A 15059-nucleotide genomic window follows, 5' to 3' on the forward strand; every position below is an offset into this window, starting at 1 on the left:
ATGCAATGTGTGCAATAATATGGATGCAGTATCTAGTCTGCTGTGGCAAAGACAAAGCTGAGCGAAAATTATCTTTTACCAGTCGATCTATGTGTCGATTCCTCCCCTCACCTATGGCTGCAAGCTTTGGGAGTGACCTCTGACTAGGATGCATCCTTAACCTCCTGGCGTCCACATATGTAGACATCACATTTTGGGTTGTCTAGACCAAAATACTAAATGTTGCTCTACAAGGGCCTGATATCCACTTACGAGGACATTATATTTCCACTGTTCTATCGAAATTTAAAACGAATGTCCTCATATGTGGATCTCATTTTTCTCAGAAAGAAAAATCAGACAATTCTTTGTTTTTACATTCATCAGGTCCCAATCAGCCCAAATAGAATAGAATAGAGAAATTAAAAATGCATGCCATGAAAGAGTTCGGGTCTTAGGAGGTTAATTTCTCCTAAGTGAGATGTTTCGAGCATGCCCAACTCTGAGAGGTCAAATGCACTGCAACTTAAGAAAACACCAGGAAATAGAAAAAAGCTGCAAAAGCACACAAAAGAGAATAAAAGTGTAAGCAGAGGGTTCATTAGTGTTGTGTAGGAGAAAAAGCTGCAGATAATGTGTGTTTTAATCGAGTCTGTGCATCCCAAACATACAGATATTAAGAAGCAAATAACACAAAACTGCAAGTAGGATTTTTTTTTCTCCATTTTGATTTAAATTAAAAGGAGACTATTTGAAAAAAGTAGCTTATAGCTTTGAGCTGGTAAGCAGTCTGGCTTGGTCAGACAGCGTTTCCTTGGAGGGCCGCTTGCAGGCCTTGACCTTCTGCTGTGTTCCTACAGGCATGTCCCTGTGGAGAATATGTGGGGAGCTTGAGGGAAGTTTGTGCCTGGTCAGGAAGGGTTGGCGAGGAGAGCTATCTTCTTCTTACCTTCTATTTTCTCTCTGAATGGCTAGAGTCATCATCAGACCAAACAAATGAAATAAATATTATTACACTGGAAATATGTGCACTATTTTCCAGCAAAATTCATAAATATCTGTTCCTTTGAATTATTTGAAAGGCTTGTAGGTCTCACACTAAGGTAGAAGCTGGTAAAGCTTCTCTTGCAAATACAAAATAGAATTCAGAAATAGCAGGTTTGTGTGTATTACACAGTGGCTATATTACACCCCAGTGGACACATGAACTGCTGAAGGCACTGACATCAACCTATTATTTCCCAAAGCGCTCACAGTGTCTGTATGTCATGCAAAATTAGATTTCCCCCCTCTGTAATAAGCCATAAAAAAACTGAATAATTTTATAATACTTACATGTCTTGTTGTAGGTAAATTTCTTCTCATCCTTGCTAGAAGAGCTCAGAGGCAGATGACTGTGTCACATTCTTGTCACCGTAATCCAAATGTAAATGTTGAACTCAATCAGTTTTGCTTTTTTCCATTTTTTCTTTATCCCTTACTTGGATAACGTTGATCCAGCAATCAAATATTACATCTGAATGTTGAAACAAGTTTAATCAATCCTACAAAGAGCATCACTTTTAGTAAAAAAGGCCAGAGCTATATAGATATAGATATATATATCCTTCTACAGAGGTGGCAAAAGTACAGACTTTCTTTAGTTAAGTAGCTAAGTAGTAAGGTAAGTGTGTTAAAAATACTCAAGCAACTTCTTTACTCAAGTAAAAGTGGGAAAGTACAGGCTCTGAAATGCCCCCAAAGTAAGAAAGTAAAAAGTAGTCCTTGAAGGACAAAAAGGTAACTGAACGTTCCTCTATAAAAATGTAAAAAATATTAGTACATGAGAAATATTATTCCAACCCAAATTCAAAAATAGAGTACAGTAAAATGAGTAGAGTCAAAGCACTAATACTGTACTGTCTTATGAGATGACTGCATCAGGTCTTTTTGCTTAAATAAAAGAAATCATCACCATCTGTAAAACACGCCACCCTAACTGACCCCCCAAGCAGCTGATCAAGATGCCCGATTGGCTCGTGTGATGAGAAGACAATCAGATCACATGAGCTGGGGTAATTAGAAATGAGTCTCAGCATGGAGCTGAGAACTCCACTGATACGATCAGACAGTACATGGGGGTTACTTGAGTGAGTGAAAAAGAGGATGACAGGGAAGCAGGGAAAAGATGAAAAGATGCTGGTGATTGTAAGTGACTGATTAAGGTCAGAGGTGGGCTGTATGCCTGGGACTTGTGACAGTGTGCAGCAGAGGTGCTGCAACACCTTGCTCACAAGGGAAACAGCTCTCCTTTGATACACCAATATAGCAGTGGCCCGTTTTCTGTACGCGCCTCCACGATCAACTGGCTGATCCAACATCTGCTGATCCTATTTTCCAAAAACACACATAAAGACTTGAAAAGAGCAACTCAATCCAACTCCTGAGAAGACCGCAGACTCCCACGGTCATATATGAATACTCAAACTTATAATACTCAACTCCATGATGGGAAAAAAGATGACAGGGGGGACAGTGAGACGGATGATTTGCACAAAATTGAAATCACAGAGCAGAAAAAAGGGCAGGTGGCAAACAGTGGTTGAGACATAAAACCTTTGAAGTAATAGTGCTCTTACGGAAATGAATGTTGTTTTCAGAATGCCTTTTTCTACTACAGCAAAGCCAGCAGTTAAACCAAGAACAAAAATAAACTAAATCTAAGGTAAGAGAGGTAAGAGAGCCTTTGCATAGGCCTCAGAGTAAAGGACAATACAGAAAAAGACTGTTGAGTATGAGGATCAGTCACAGACATGAAGTTTCAACCAAAAGCAATTAAATGTGACAAAAATGTTTTCTTTTGAAGTGCCACAACTTTGTAATTATCACTTTTGCACTTTTTCATTTATTCCTTAACATTTCAATCAGATAGCAGCACATCATGTACCGGGGAACAGATTAACCAAAGAACTGTCTATCCATCAAAAAACACATATAATCAAGAGAAAAAGAAAGTACACCTGCTTTCAATTCTATGAGGAAATAATAGAACAATCTGGTCCTTACCAGCTATTGAATTGGTTCTACTAGCTGTTGAATCAGGAAGACTTTTCACACACTGGTTTTGCATTTAGTATTTGTAAGATAAATGATGACACTCTTCACAAGGCTACAAATATTAAATTCTCTATACCTGGTACAAATAAGCACAAATAGTTAGGTTAATTTGATATGATGACCATCAACGAGGTTTTCATGTTAGGTTTTTCAGTTTAAAGTCAGCCTGTAGGAAGAGCAGGTGACAGGATCTAACAGAGGCAAGCAGGGAAAGAAAAAAAATTGGCCAGAGAATCCAGGTGTAAAACTCCAAAAGAAACGCAGGGACATGATAAAAACCATACGATACCTGCGCTTCTAACAGAGAAGACCAGAATGCTTTAAATGTTGTAACAATGCAACTTAGAAGTAAATCAAGTGTGATTAAAAAAAGCACAATCAACAAGACACCTTTATGCTTTCTTAAAGCAAAGCGTAAGCATTGCCTGAGATTGAGAGGCAATTAACACCTGAAATAAAGAGCAAGCCAACATATCAATGATTTGCAAACATATAAGAAGTACTAATATTATCAGTCTATTAACACTATCTGAAAGGGAAAGGAGAAACTCTTAACTCTAAAGTGTTTAATAAAAAAAAAAGACTATCGCCTATCATGATTTATAAAATTTTGCAGAACCACCTCGGTGTTTACTACTGTCTCAGTACTGCAGTCATCTTTAACCCATGATGTAACTTTAATAGTCAATGTGAAAAAGGTAAAAAAGAGCTCTATTTACATTTTAAATCTTCAAGTCACATAAATGTTCGGTAAATGCAGACCATTTGCAAAAACCTCCAGGATAATTTTTTTTTCAAATGCAGCCGCCAGTGTCTTCTTGTGCCCCAGTATTGCTCAAAACCAGCCTAGCTTACCTATTTATATGTCAAGCCTCCCGCCTTTGATCATAAGTTTGACCTGTATGAAAAAATAAGCTCTAATATGCTCTCAGAGGAACACGTAGAAGCCTACACTTAGATGGGACTAGGGCTGGGTTGATTTCTAGAATCGATTCGTTTCCGATTCACAAGGTCCCAAATCGATTTGATCCACGATTCGATTCAATTCGATTCCATTCGATTCGATTCAATTCGATTTGAATCTGGGAAATTTTGACAGTCAGAAATATTATAATTCAGATCAGTACATTTACATATTTTTGTATCTATAAAAAGGAAGCTGACACACGCAAGACTTTATCAAAGGTGTAAGCGTCACAGCAGATGCCTTTGTGTCAAAGTAGCTGAAGATAAAACACAGAAAAACATGAAGGTGATTTTTCCTGGCCTGGGATTTTATAAAAATATTCTGCAGTACATCAAAAACGAAAGAAAACCATTAATCAACATATGAACATTACCTCTGACGTTACAGCAGTTTTATTAGAGACACGGCTAAGCGTTTTGCATTTTGCATAATTTTAAAAAATTAAAATTTGTTCAGTATTGAACGGCAGAAATGAGGCTTTCTTTTCGGAAGTATGTAAAACGAAAAAAAAAGCGGCCGACAGCGCTGTAAACAACAGTAGACTTGTGCGTAACAAGCAAGCGAATAATGCAGAAAACAGATTTTTAGACGGGAAACTGTTCTTGAAGTACAGAGAGAGAGAGAGAGAGAGAGAGAGAGAGAGAGAGAGAGAGAGAGAGAGCTGTGCATGAAGTGTGATTTTATCGTGGTGGAAGCAAAACAGTAAAAGTCAGAGGAAATTCATGACGATGTTTATGTGAAGCGTAGTTTGGATCTTCTTTTGCTGCTGGTTCGGTCAATATTGTTTGGAGAGAGATAAAACTAACAGCTTTAGAATCAGCGCAAAAAGGGCGTGAACACAAAGCGCGGACCCGCCGACAGATCAGAATCAGCGAGCTGTCGGCTTTCAGCCCCGACCGTGTCCGTGCCGTCAGGTGAGAAAGGCGACATCTCACTGATTCTGATCCACGGGTCCGCGCTGTGTGTTTACGTCTTTGTGCAGAATCCGTGTTCCTGCTCTCATTTACTGTCTTAACTATTTGGTGGTTGTTGAAATTTTCTGACGTTTCACCTGAGATTCTGGCATTTCGGGAAAAATAAATATATATTAAAAAATCGATTCAGGATTTTAATGAATTGATTTCACGTTATCCAAGCCAGAATCGATTTTAATCGATAAATCGATTATAAAAACCCACCCCTAGATGGGACAGCTGAAACAGGAGACATAAAAAAGAGGTAGCAGCGTATACAATGATAACTAAAACAGCACATGGGTAAAGAAAAAATCGAGTCAGGACATGAGCCGTGTGTGGAAAACTTGTTAAAGTTGATGCTGGAGGATGACAGGACATCAGAAAGAGAGGGCTTGTAAGACGCAAGCAGTGTGACTCTAAGGTATGCAGAGTGACTGAAGAGGCTTGGTCTTAATCTCTTGCACCGCACAAAGATGTGTGTAATGTAAAGTATGACACAGTCAGGATATTCAGAATCACCTGAAGGTACGTGCGCTGTCAGTCTCTGTGCTTTGATAGAGACCGTGTGCAGCATTTTCGAGCTACTTTACATAAAAAAACACAGTCTCAAGAACTTTTCATCACCTTTCTATTTTGTGATTCTATTTTAAAGGCTGTACAGGATTTGAAACTAAAGAGCTGACAGCAAAGCGCGGTGAGCTGTACATCCTCAATCTGTCTCTGCCTTCTTCAGTCCGATCCCTTGCTGCCTCGCACTTCAGATCTGACATCTCTCACTCTTTGCAACCTCTTCCTCTTTTTCCAATTTACATCTTGCTGCTCTTTGCTTGCTCTTTTCTCAGTCATCTTTATCAACTGTTTCAGTTGCAGAAAACTCTCCTCTCCTCTTCTTCCCCCTGTGTTGTTCTCACCTGTTCCCTTCTTGCAGACGTAGGGCAGATTGTAGTTGCAGGGCACGTCATTCCATTTGCCATTCTCATGAGCAATCATCACCACGCAGTCTTCTCCTCCAGCAAAGAAGTTGTCTGGCTGGTTTTCACGCCAGTTCTCATATTGCTGCACACATACACAAGCAGGGAAGGTTAAAGAAACAAACCTGAGCAAAAAGTGCTACTTTTTCTACAGGCAGTGGAGAACACATTTTGTTGGGAATCACGACTGCTGCTACAATGAGCACATCAAAATTTACTCTGCAACTCCAGGAGCTTTAAGTACGCTGGGATCAGCAGCTGACTACAAAACAAAACAATAACAGCTGGATCCTCACCAGGTCCATCTTGTCAGTCCACTGAAAATCATCTTCTACTGTCCGATCATTTAGTCCAATCCAGGTGTTGTCATGGCTTAGACCTGAGTAAGAAATTGCAAACAAAAAAAATGAATACAGAAAACAGTAGAGCACTACATACAGTATCCACACCTACAAATAAACAATAAAGACATATATGGGGCAATTCAATGTATTTCTTGACATCTATAGATAATTATTACAACATAGTACAAAGAAATTGTTAGGAATGAATTGTTGTTCTATAGTTTACTGTATGAGTACATGATACACACTCATTTCTCCCAAAAAATCCTTTAAAAACATTTGTCATGAGGCTGTGACACATCACAAACCCTGATTCAGGTGGGAAACTGATCACTTTGTTGTGTGGAGCAACAAAACACCTAATCACCAGTGCTGAAAATCCAGCACCTAAAGAAGAGAGACTATTGCCAACTACTCGTCATATGACTTTATCTGCACTGGCCTCATTCTGAGGACATTACCTGCTGGAGAAAGTTTGTACCAAATAAGCTGGATCTTATATAAAGGCAGACTGTTCATTGGATAGTGTGAAAGTGTCTGGTGAGGGAAGCCATATGCTTTTGGTGTTGCAACACTCTTTCAAAAACAAAACAAACACACAACCAAAAAAAACGTGCTAGGTTTGGTCCAGATGTTGCAAACGGGAAGCCAAAAGTGCCTTAATCTGACAATACAAGTGGATAGCACAGAGGGTATTTTGTGCTGATATAAATACAGGTGTTCCTTGAAAATCTGGCTCTCCCTCTGCTGTGCCTTGGGCATAAAGAGTTTTAAAACCACTGGTCAGAGGTATCACGCTAAAAGAGATGAAAACTACAGCTATATAAAGTTTTTGCAATATTGAGCTGTGGATTTTTGTAGGGTTTCTAACTTAAATTATTAAGGACAGTGGAGCAACTGCTGTCATGAGTTGACGCTATATAAATAAAACTGAACTGTACTGAATAGACTGTGTTTATTGCATTAGAAATATGCCTCACCGGGGCCTTAGTTTAAATGATTATGAGATCATGCTGTAGTATAGGTCAGGATCCAAATGTGGCTGCTGCTTCTCCTTTCCACACTCCCAGCCGGTAACAGTTTCACAGTTTAACAGTTTCCAAACACTCCCCCCCACCAAAAAAAAATACATCTCATCATGAATAGTTCATGTTGACCCTCAAAAACTTCACAAAGCTCCTCCAGAGTAAGGATCAAAACAACTGTTTCGTGAGTTTGGCAGTGCTACACTCTGGCCCGTAAACTGACCCTTGGTCAGAGCTGGACTGGCCATCGGGCATACCGGGCATTTGCCCCGTGGGCCGATGGTGATTTTTCGTTTTTATGGGCTGATGGGTGTTTTTTTTTGTTTTTGTTTTGAAAGCTGTTGGATTGGCCAGATGCTGGTCAATGTGTAAAAATAACTTAGTTGTTTGGTGGTGGCTATGGCGGAGCTTCCACAGAGGCCAGCAGGTGGATGAGGGAAAGGGGAGGCAGGAGGAGCAGAGACCCGAGGCGGCCGCCGGTCCGAGTGTCAGGTGAACTGAACTTCAGGTAAGAAGTTATGACCTGCAGTCTATCTGGGTCAGATATAAACCAAGTTTAGGTGTAGTTTATTTTCGATGTGCTAAATTGTTATAGTCAGTCACAATTACTCATACTGCATACTAGCTAGCATGACGGAGTTTCTATACAGCTAGGTGGGTGCTATGATGTTAATGATAGTGAACTTTATTTTATTCATAAGGTTAGTTAGTAGAGTTGCCAACCGTCCCATAAAAAACGGAATCGTCCCGTATTCAGAGAAAATATTACGCGTTTCGTATTGAACTGAAAAGGAACAGTTTGTCCCGGGCTTCAGCTAGAATGGAAAAAGACACAAAGCTGGAGTTATTCTGCATTATTACGCTGCACAGCTGCCTCTTTTTTCTCATTCCCTCCCCCTCCCTCTCCTGTTGCAACTTCAATCATGAAACTGATCAATGATCAGCTGATCAGCTTTTCTGACGCATGTCCCGTCTCTCTTGTTTGTTTATCGCTCACTTTGCGCCAGAAAGAGGAAACCAGCGGAGGTCGCGTTAAACAACAGCAGCATGTTTAAGCTTGATCAGCTGTTGTTAGAATTTATTTAATATTAATTTCTATTATCAGCTGCTGTTTGCTGGAGCTACAGCTGTAAAAGCTGCGGGTCATGATATCGGTTTGGATATGTGGTGAGAGGGAAACATGCAGATGAAACCAGGAGATGTCCTTACTGAATCATCAGAGCTGAACAGGTGATGGAGAAACAGGTTTACCTTTTAGGTGACATGAATGAGTTGAAGGGAAGTTATGAACTGTTTCTGAGAGACAAATAACACCAGGATCCTTTTCTGTGTAGCTGACAGCTGGTAACTGTGCAGGGGCGGGACTAGCAAAGTTTTGCCAGGGGGCCAGGTAGGGCATTAACAGGGAAAGCGGGGCACAAAGAAATACTTTTCTTTCTTATTCTCATTTAAAATATCTAGTTTTTAATAAATAATTATCTGAATCTTACAACCCAAGTTTGTATCTGATGTAAAATCTATAGAAATCATACATATACCAACAAGGCAGTGTACGTCACTGTCACAACAGTGTTTGTTTTCATTCAAAGGCTTTATGGCTTTTCTGATAATACCTGGTGGGCTGGTCTCTAGTCAAAATGCCCGGGCCGATTTTTTGTCCCAGTCCAGCCCTGCCCTTGGTGTAAAACAGTGGAGGGCTTTGTAGTATAACTCAGGGTACTCTTATTCTTCTTAGTGCAGGTTTCACACATGAGCTTAACTCAAGCTTGACAGTCCTGGAGCTGGCTGACCTCAGATGAATGATGACCATTAATAGAGATATATTAGTTCTGTCTGCGGTATACGTGTGATGAGATTTTTGTTTGTGTGAAAGGATATTTCCCTAATGGTGTTTTGGGTTAATCTCATTTGTGTGTGTGGGGGTGTCTCTGTGCGCAGTAGGCCAGCCATGTGCATGTGCTTGCACATACTGTATGTAATGGAATTTCAATCATGGTGTATCTGATTAACATCATTACCAGGCCCATTAATCTTCCTAATGGCTGTGATCCTCTTATTGCAGGGGTGGAGACGTCCATTTTCGAGGCAATTAAACACACTTTTTGGTAACGGTGAGCAAATAGGAGAAAGATCAGTTCTAGGTGGATGGTACTGTCCTTTCTTGGCATCTGCTCGGGACAGACGGCTGATCCAGAATAGCTTGCTGCTGCTGATCAGGTCTTATTACAACACAAGTGGCTGTGGAGCTTGCCAGAGGGCAAAAACTTAAGAATGAAGAGATGAAGCTTTATGGGGCACCAAAGAAAAACTGAATGGATAATAGCATGGTAATGCTGACTGGCACTAATTAAACTGCTCTCTGTGGCCAAATATTTAAGTCCACAATGAACATGAGTGGAAGAGCCAAGGAGCTCACATTAAACCACAAGCATAACAGTATTTAGCTCTTCAACTGTTTGGCTTAATTTAAAATAGGATTTGCAAACAATTCAGGACAACAGGAAAGGACACCAAACACCATAATTACATACTAAAACAACCACAGCACTCGGGTTCTCTGTTCATATTACAAATAAAGAGCATGATCATTAACTTCTCAGCTGACCACCTGCACGTGTGGGTCTGTCATGTGCACTGGATAATGGGATGGATTTACCTGTTACTACCACACACCAAATCTGGCCGTTGGTACTTCGTGGCTTGTGTAGCCACTAGGTAACAAAAGCTCAACACTGCCCCTAGCATCCTGGAGCACTTCCGTTGTGTTTTGTACGTGTTTTGGAGTTTGTACGTGTTTTGGAGTTTGTACGTGTTTTGCAGTTTGTACGTGCTTCAGAATTTGTACATGTTTTGTCTCTAGGGGCCACCATAAATATACTTTTATTTATTCACTCCACATAAAATGTAATAAATAAATCATATAATACAAAAACCAACTATTTACATTTCAACTTTTAACAATTTAAATTTTCAGCTTTTTCCTATTAAACAAATTTAAAGTGAAACAACACAAAACAATGCAAACCACAACACAATTAAATATAAATTAAAATATGGAAAACAAAAAGAAGATGCACATTCTCTGTCATATAGGCCTGCATGCATAAATTTTCTGAAAATGGTTGTGGATGATTACTATACCTTTCTAATGTGACGTTGTTGTCCCTGGCTCTCTTTCTCTCTCTTTCCCTCCCGCTCTGTTCCTGTGCTACAGCGAGTGTAACTACCGCCCCTCCCCCCTCTGCCCAGCACAAGCACAAGGCTCGCGTGCGGAGTGAAGCGGAAAAAAAGTGCGAGAGAGAGGGTGAGAGAAAGAAAACAAACAAACAAACCACAGCTCCCAATAAGGAGCCGGCTCGCGTCGTTCACTTCAAAGAGTCGGCTCTAAGAGTCATTTCGTTCGCGACTGACACATGACTAGAAGCCAATTCTGGGAAGTAATGGCATGCACCTCAATACACACATCCTCCATTACGACCTCAGCCTTCGCAGTCTTCAGTGGACAAAACTGTGAATGTCTATTTTGGACGCTGCAGATTCTAACCCAAAAAGCTGTTGCTTGGCCTCTGGATTGTACACTGAGATACAGAGCTAATCAACAGGGATGATCCTTAACACAAAAGTCACTCCGTCACACAAGGTTATGTTTGCTGTCCCAGTAGGTTGATGAAAACTCAGATCTATATACCTGATTAGTCAGAATGGACCTTGTTTAAGTGTTCTAAAAATAGCAGCTATGCTGGAAGCTAACTGGAGGTGCATGAGGAGATGACCTTGAATAGATAAGTGCCCATGAAAAGAGATGTATGATGATATTTTGGTGATGTCACACACCTTTTTTGTATGCCATTCATGTAACTTAATGCCCCCTACCACCTAAAATTCAAATCTTTATGTTAAAAGATATGGATCATACTCAAGTAGTCATAAACCTTTCCAAGGCATGTGCCTGTTTCACATACGTAAAACTCAGAAGTCCTAATAATTGTAATTAAATCAATTTTTATCCAGTTTTTTCCTATTAAGTTTCAGGTTATGGATTCATTTGCTTTGGTGAAGCTACCACAAAAGTTGAAAAAAATAACATTTGCAGAAAGAATATAGCACTATCAATATCACTTACTGTACAGACACTTATATCAGGGCCTGCAGGGTCATCTCACTGCAACAAATGGTGATATAGATTTATTTAGCTCAGACTTTGCTCCTTAAGGCTGTTTTCAATGGCAGCAAAATCAAGTCCTTTAAGGTCCGTCCACAGCTGAATTATAGAGAGTAGATATCACTCATTGGCCTCTAAAAGCTTTGTGCAGGAGGCAAAGGCAGCCATCCAAGTGACAGCAGGTTAGGCTATTATTACTAAATCAGTACTATCATTTAAACGGAGCAATGTCTTCTTTAAACGTGACTGGTGATTACAAGTGTCACCAGACATTTCTGACATATAGCGACGTAAAATAGAAAGCGTGAATATCTATCTGAGGATGCCTATGCCTATATGAGGTACATATCTTTGTTGTGTAAATGTAAATTTGTCTGTTATTGTGTAAATACTTACGCTATTGTGTACTCCACACACATGGAGAGATGCCAAACTGCCTTTCACTGTTCTTGTAACAGTGACAATAAAAAGCTATTCTATTCTATTCTATCTAAATCTTCAGATGTCCTCAACACTGAAACATAAGAATCTTCAGTTGAAAAATGTAAGCATATTATGTTGATGTTACCACAAGTGGACGAGTTTAAGTATCTCAGCATCTTGTTCACAAATGCGGAAGGTGTAGAGTGGATGATTGACAGACGGACTGGTGTGGCAGTGACTCAAAAACTGTTGATTGTGGTGAAGACAGAAAGCGAGCTATCGATTTATATTCCTACCTTCCTCTATGGCCATGAGCTCTGGTTAGTGACCAAAAGAACAAGATTGCAGATACAAACAGTGGAAATGAGCTTCGGCCAAAGGGTGTCTGGGCTCAGCCTTAGAGATACGATGAAGAGCTTGGTTATTTGGGAGGAAATCAGCAGAGAGCTACGACTCCTCTGCATTAGTTCAGTTGGTTTGGACATCTGAATAGGATGTACTTCCTGGGCACCTCCTGGATGCCCCTTAGCTAAAATGCTTCCTGCATGTTCTACTATAAGGAGGCATACAGAGGATAAACTGAAGAAATTATATGTTTTGGCTGGCTTGGAAACACCTCACTGTCCCCTTGGAGGGGATGCCTAGGGAGAAGTAGGTCTTGGCATCTCTGTCCCTGTGACCCAGAGTGTGGCAGAAAATGGATGGATGAATGGATGTGGGTATCATAAACAATCATAAACTAAGTGGACGGCTATGCTGCAAACAGAACTGCACATAGGCCTCAGCTCCTGACAATGAACATGGTAAACATGAGGCGGAAACACTAGGGAGGTGGCATCAGCATGGTGCTGCTGTTACTATGCTGTTGTTAGCATTTAGCTCCTAGAATGGCTGTGTCAAAGTTGCTAGAGTCTCATTAACTGAGGTTTCAACTTGGAGATTTTATGTCCACCTAACCTCGGGCATGCACAAGTGAGCTGTCATCTAACATTGCAGAAAAATAGCAAGACTTACTGGCCCGTGAATGTCCAAATTCGCCATCGTAACTTTAGTTTTTCTGCAGAGTAACAACATCAGAAAGAGCTGCGCTCTGTGCCAAATCTGCTATTGTCCCGTTTCTCCTTACTCACCTCTGATGAAGTTCTGCTCAGCCACACTGTGGATACTGGCCAGGTGGCCATTGTGCTCCCTGCAGTCTTTCTCAGCGTCCTCCCAGGTGTGTCTGCGTGTGAAATATCTGTAGCAGTGGCCATGAAACTTCCTCCATGTGTGCTCACAGCCTTCGGTGTCTGCGGGTATGTAGGAGGGTAGTGAAAGAGAAGGGGAAGATAATTGAAAAAGACAGTTATTAGTCAATTTAAATCCACATGGGAAGACAAGTGAGATTTTTTTAATTGTTAAAACACCCACATGGTGCTGCATGGGAAAGAGGTAGGAGGATTTGGGCATTAAGAGAGGGAGACCATCATTAATTTAGTGTTTATGTTTGCATCCACACACAACATGTTCCTGTTCTGCAGCAAAAAACAAACAAACAAAAAAACCCTACATGATGTTGCTGTTAGTGCCCTCTGTGACACCCCTCTCTGCCTCCTTCCCTCCATTTCTGGCTCTGCTGGTGTCTTCTCCTCTTTGATTTGCCTCGGACTTTTCATCTACAGCAGAGGCAAGTCACTGGTGAGACAGCTTAGTCCAGTGAAAGGGCGTTTTAATCTATTCAAATGACAACAATCCTTAGAAATTGCTTCCAGTGTGCAGTGCTCGCTTGGTAATTAAGCCCTGTCACAGTCCTGTCAGCACAGTGTCTGTCCCTCCCTCTTATCCCCACCCCCCAAACCCTTCCTCCTTCTTTCCCTTCATCTTTCCCATCTATTCTCTCCTCATCTCTCTGGGGGTTAGCTGTGCAACTGTGAGTTGTAATGCGGTGTGTGTTTGGCTTCTCATTTTATGCTTTGGACTGTGTATGTGTGCACAGATGTAAGTGTCTGTGAGCATGTGTGTCTGTGAATATACGTGTATAAGTTTAAATGTCATAGTTGATGTGGTTCAGGCTTGATCTGTCAGTTGAGCCACCTCCAGGTTTCCCTCATCCTCACCATCTCTCGCGCCCCCTCCCTCTTTGTGGGGATCAGGGAAATGGCCTCAGCTTCTCCCCCAACAAATGTGAAGCGACACCAGTAAATTGGGCAGTGCAAATTGGGCCGTATGGGGCCCTGCTTAGTATGCAGAGAGATGCTGTCTTGGCCATGGAAAGAAGAGGGAGAGCAGAGGAGAAGAGAGAAGACAAGAGGAAAGGAGTCCATAATGAAAGCTTTTCTTTACAGGAATATTAAAGAAGGGCTTCCAAACCTTTGCCTTTTATACTGTTAAGCTCTCCTCCTTTCAGAGTGTTCAGGGACATTGAGGTACTCTGCTGTGAAGTGCAATGACGCAAGTTCACAAAATGCACTGCACTGGGTCACCGTAACACCGCCTCCTCAGGTAGAGCTACATTTTTTGTCTGAAAGTGAAGTTTGGAAAAACTCTCCTTGAATTAATATAAAAGTCCAAACTCATGAAATACAGAACCATTGTTTCTTTTTTGCTGCTTAATGCATTAGCTGACTCAGAAGATGACAAGTATCTCTTTTGAGTGTTAGAGTGACAAACTTATTGTCAGTCAGCCACAATAATGAGCAAAGTATAAAACGGCTGCACAATCTGCAAACTCCTACAGTCTACTCACTATGCAACAGCAGATTACTGGATATTTGAACTTTAGGCTTAGAAGATCATTTCTTTATCGTGTCTCAAACAATAAACATAGAGCATTGCTATGTCATTTAAAAATTAGACAGATGATCATGTTGGCTGAATGCATGTGCACGTGGGGCCAGAAAGAGGATGTGGGAAATGATTAATGACAATAATGTTTGCACACAGTATGTCAGTGAAATTTGTCATGGCAAGTGCCTGTCCAATTATCTCACTCGTTAAAGCCCTGGTGGCACTCTCCACTATTTGAAATTCAACATACATCCACTGACCTCTTTGACATGCATTCATTCAACCCCTTACAGGAGGCCTGAAGAAAATCGGTTCCTACATAAACAAGAAGTCCATTCTCTAAAATGAGCTGTAGTCACACGAAGGTCAG

The 15059-nt window shown here is 40.8% G+C and overlaps 1 protein-coding gene across 1 annotated transcript in view; it reads right to left on the minus strand.

The window, feature by feature from the left end:
• Window positions 1-15059, minus strand: part of ncanb (neurocan b) — a 173518-nt gene that overhangs the window by 12664 nt on the left and 145795 nt on the right. Inside the window, exons 12-14 of the mRNA XM_063465887.1 lie at window positions 13054-13212; window positions 6266-6348; window positions 5910-6054 (exon numbers count right to left, since the gene is read on the minus strand). Of these exons, the coding sequence (XP_063321957.1) occupies window positions 5910-6054; window positions 6266-6348; window positions 13054-13212 (387 nt within the window). The remainder of the gene's footprint in view (window positions 1-5909; window positions 6055-6265; window positions 6349-13053; window positions 13213-15059) is intronic.

Source organism: Pelmatolapia mariae, linkage group LG23 (assembly GCF_036321145.2).
Source record: "Pelmatolapia mariae isolate MD_Pm_ZW linkage group LG23, Pm_UMD_F_2, whole genome shotgun sequence".
Classification (NCBI taxonomy): domain Eukaryota; kingdom Metazoa; phylum Chordata; class Actinopteri; order Cichliformes; family Cichlidae; genus Pelmatolapia; species Pelmatolapia mariae.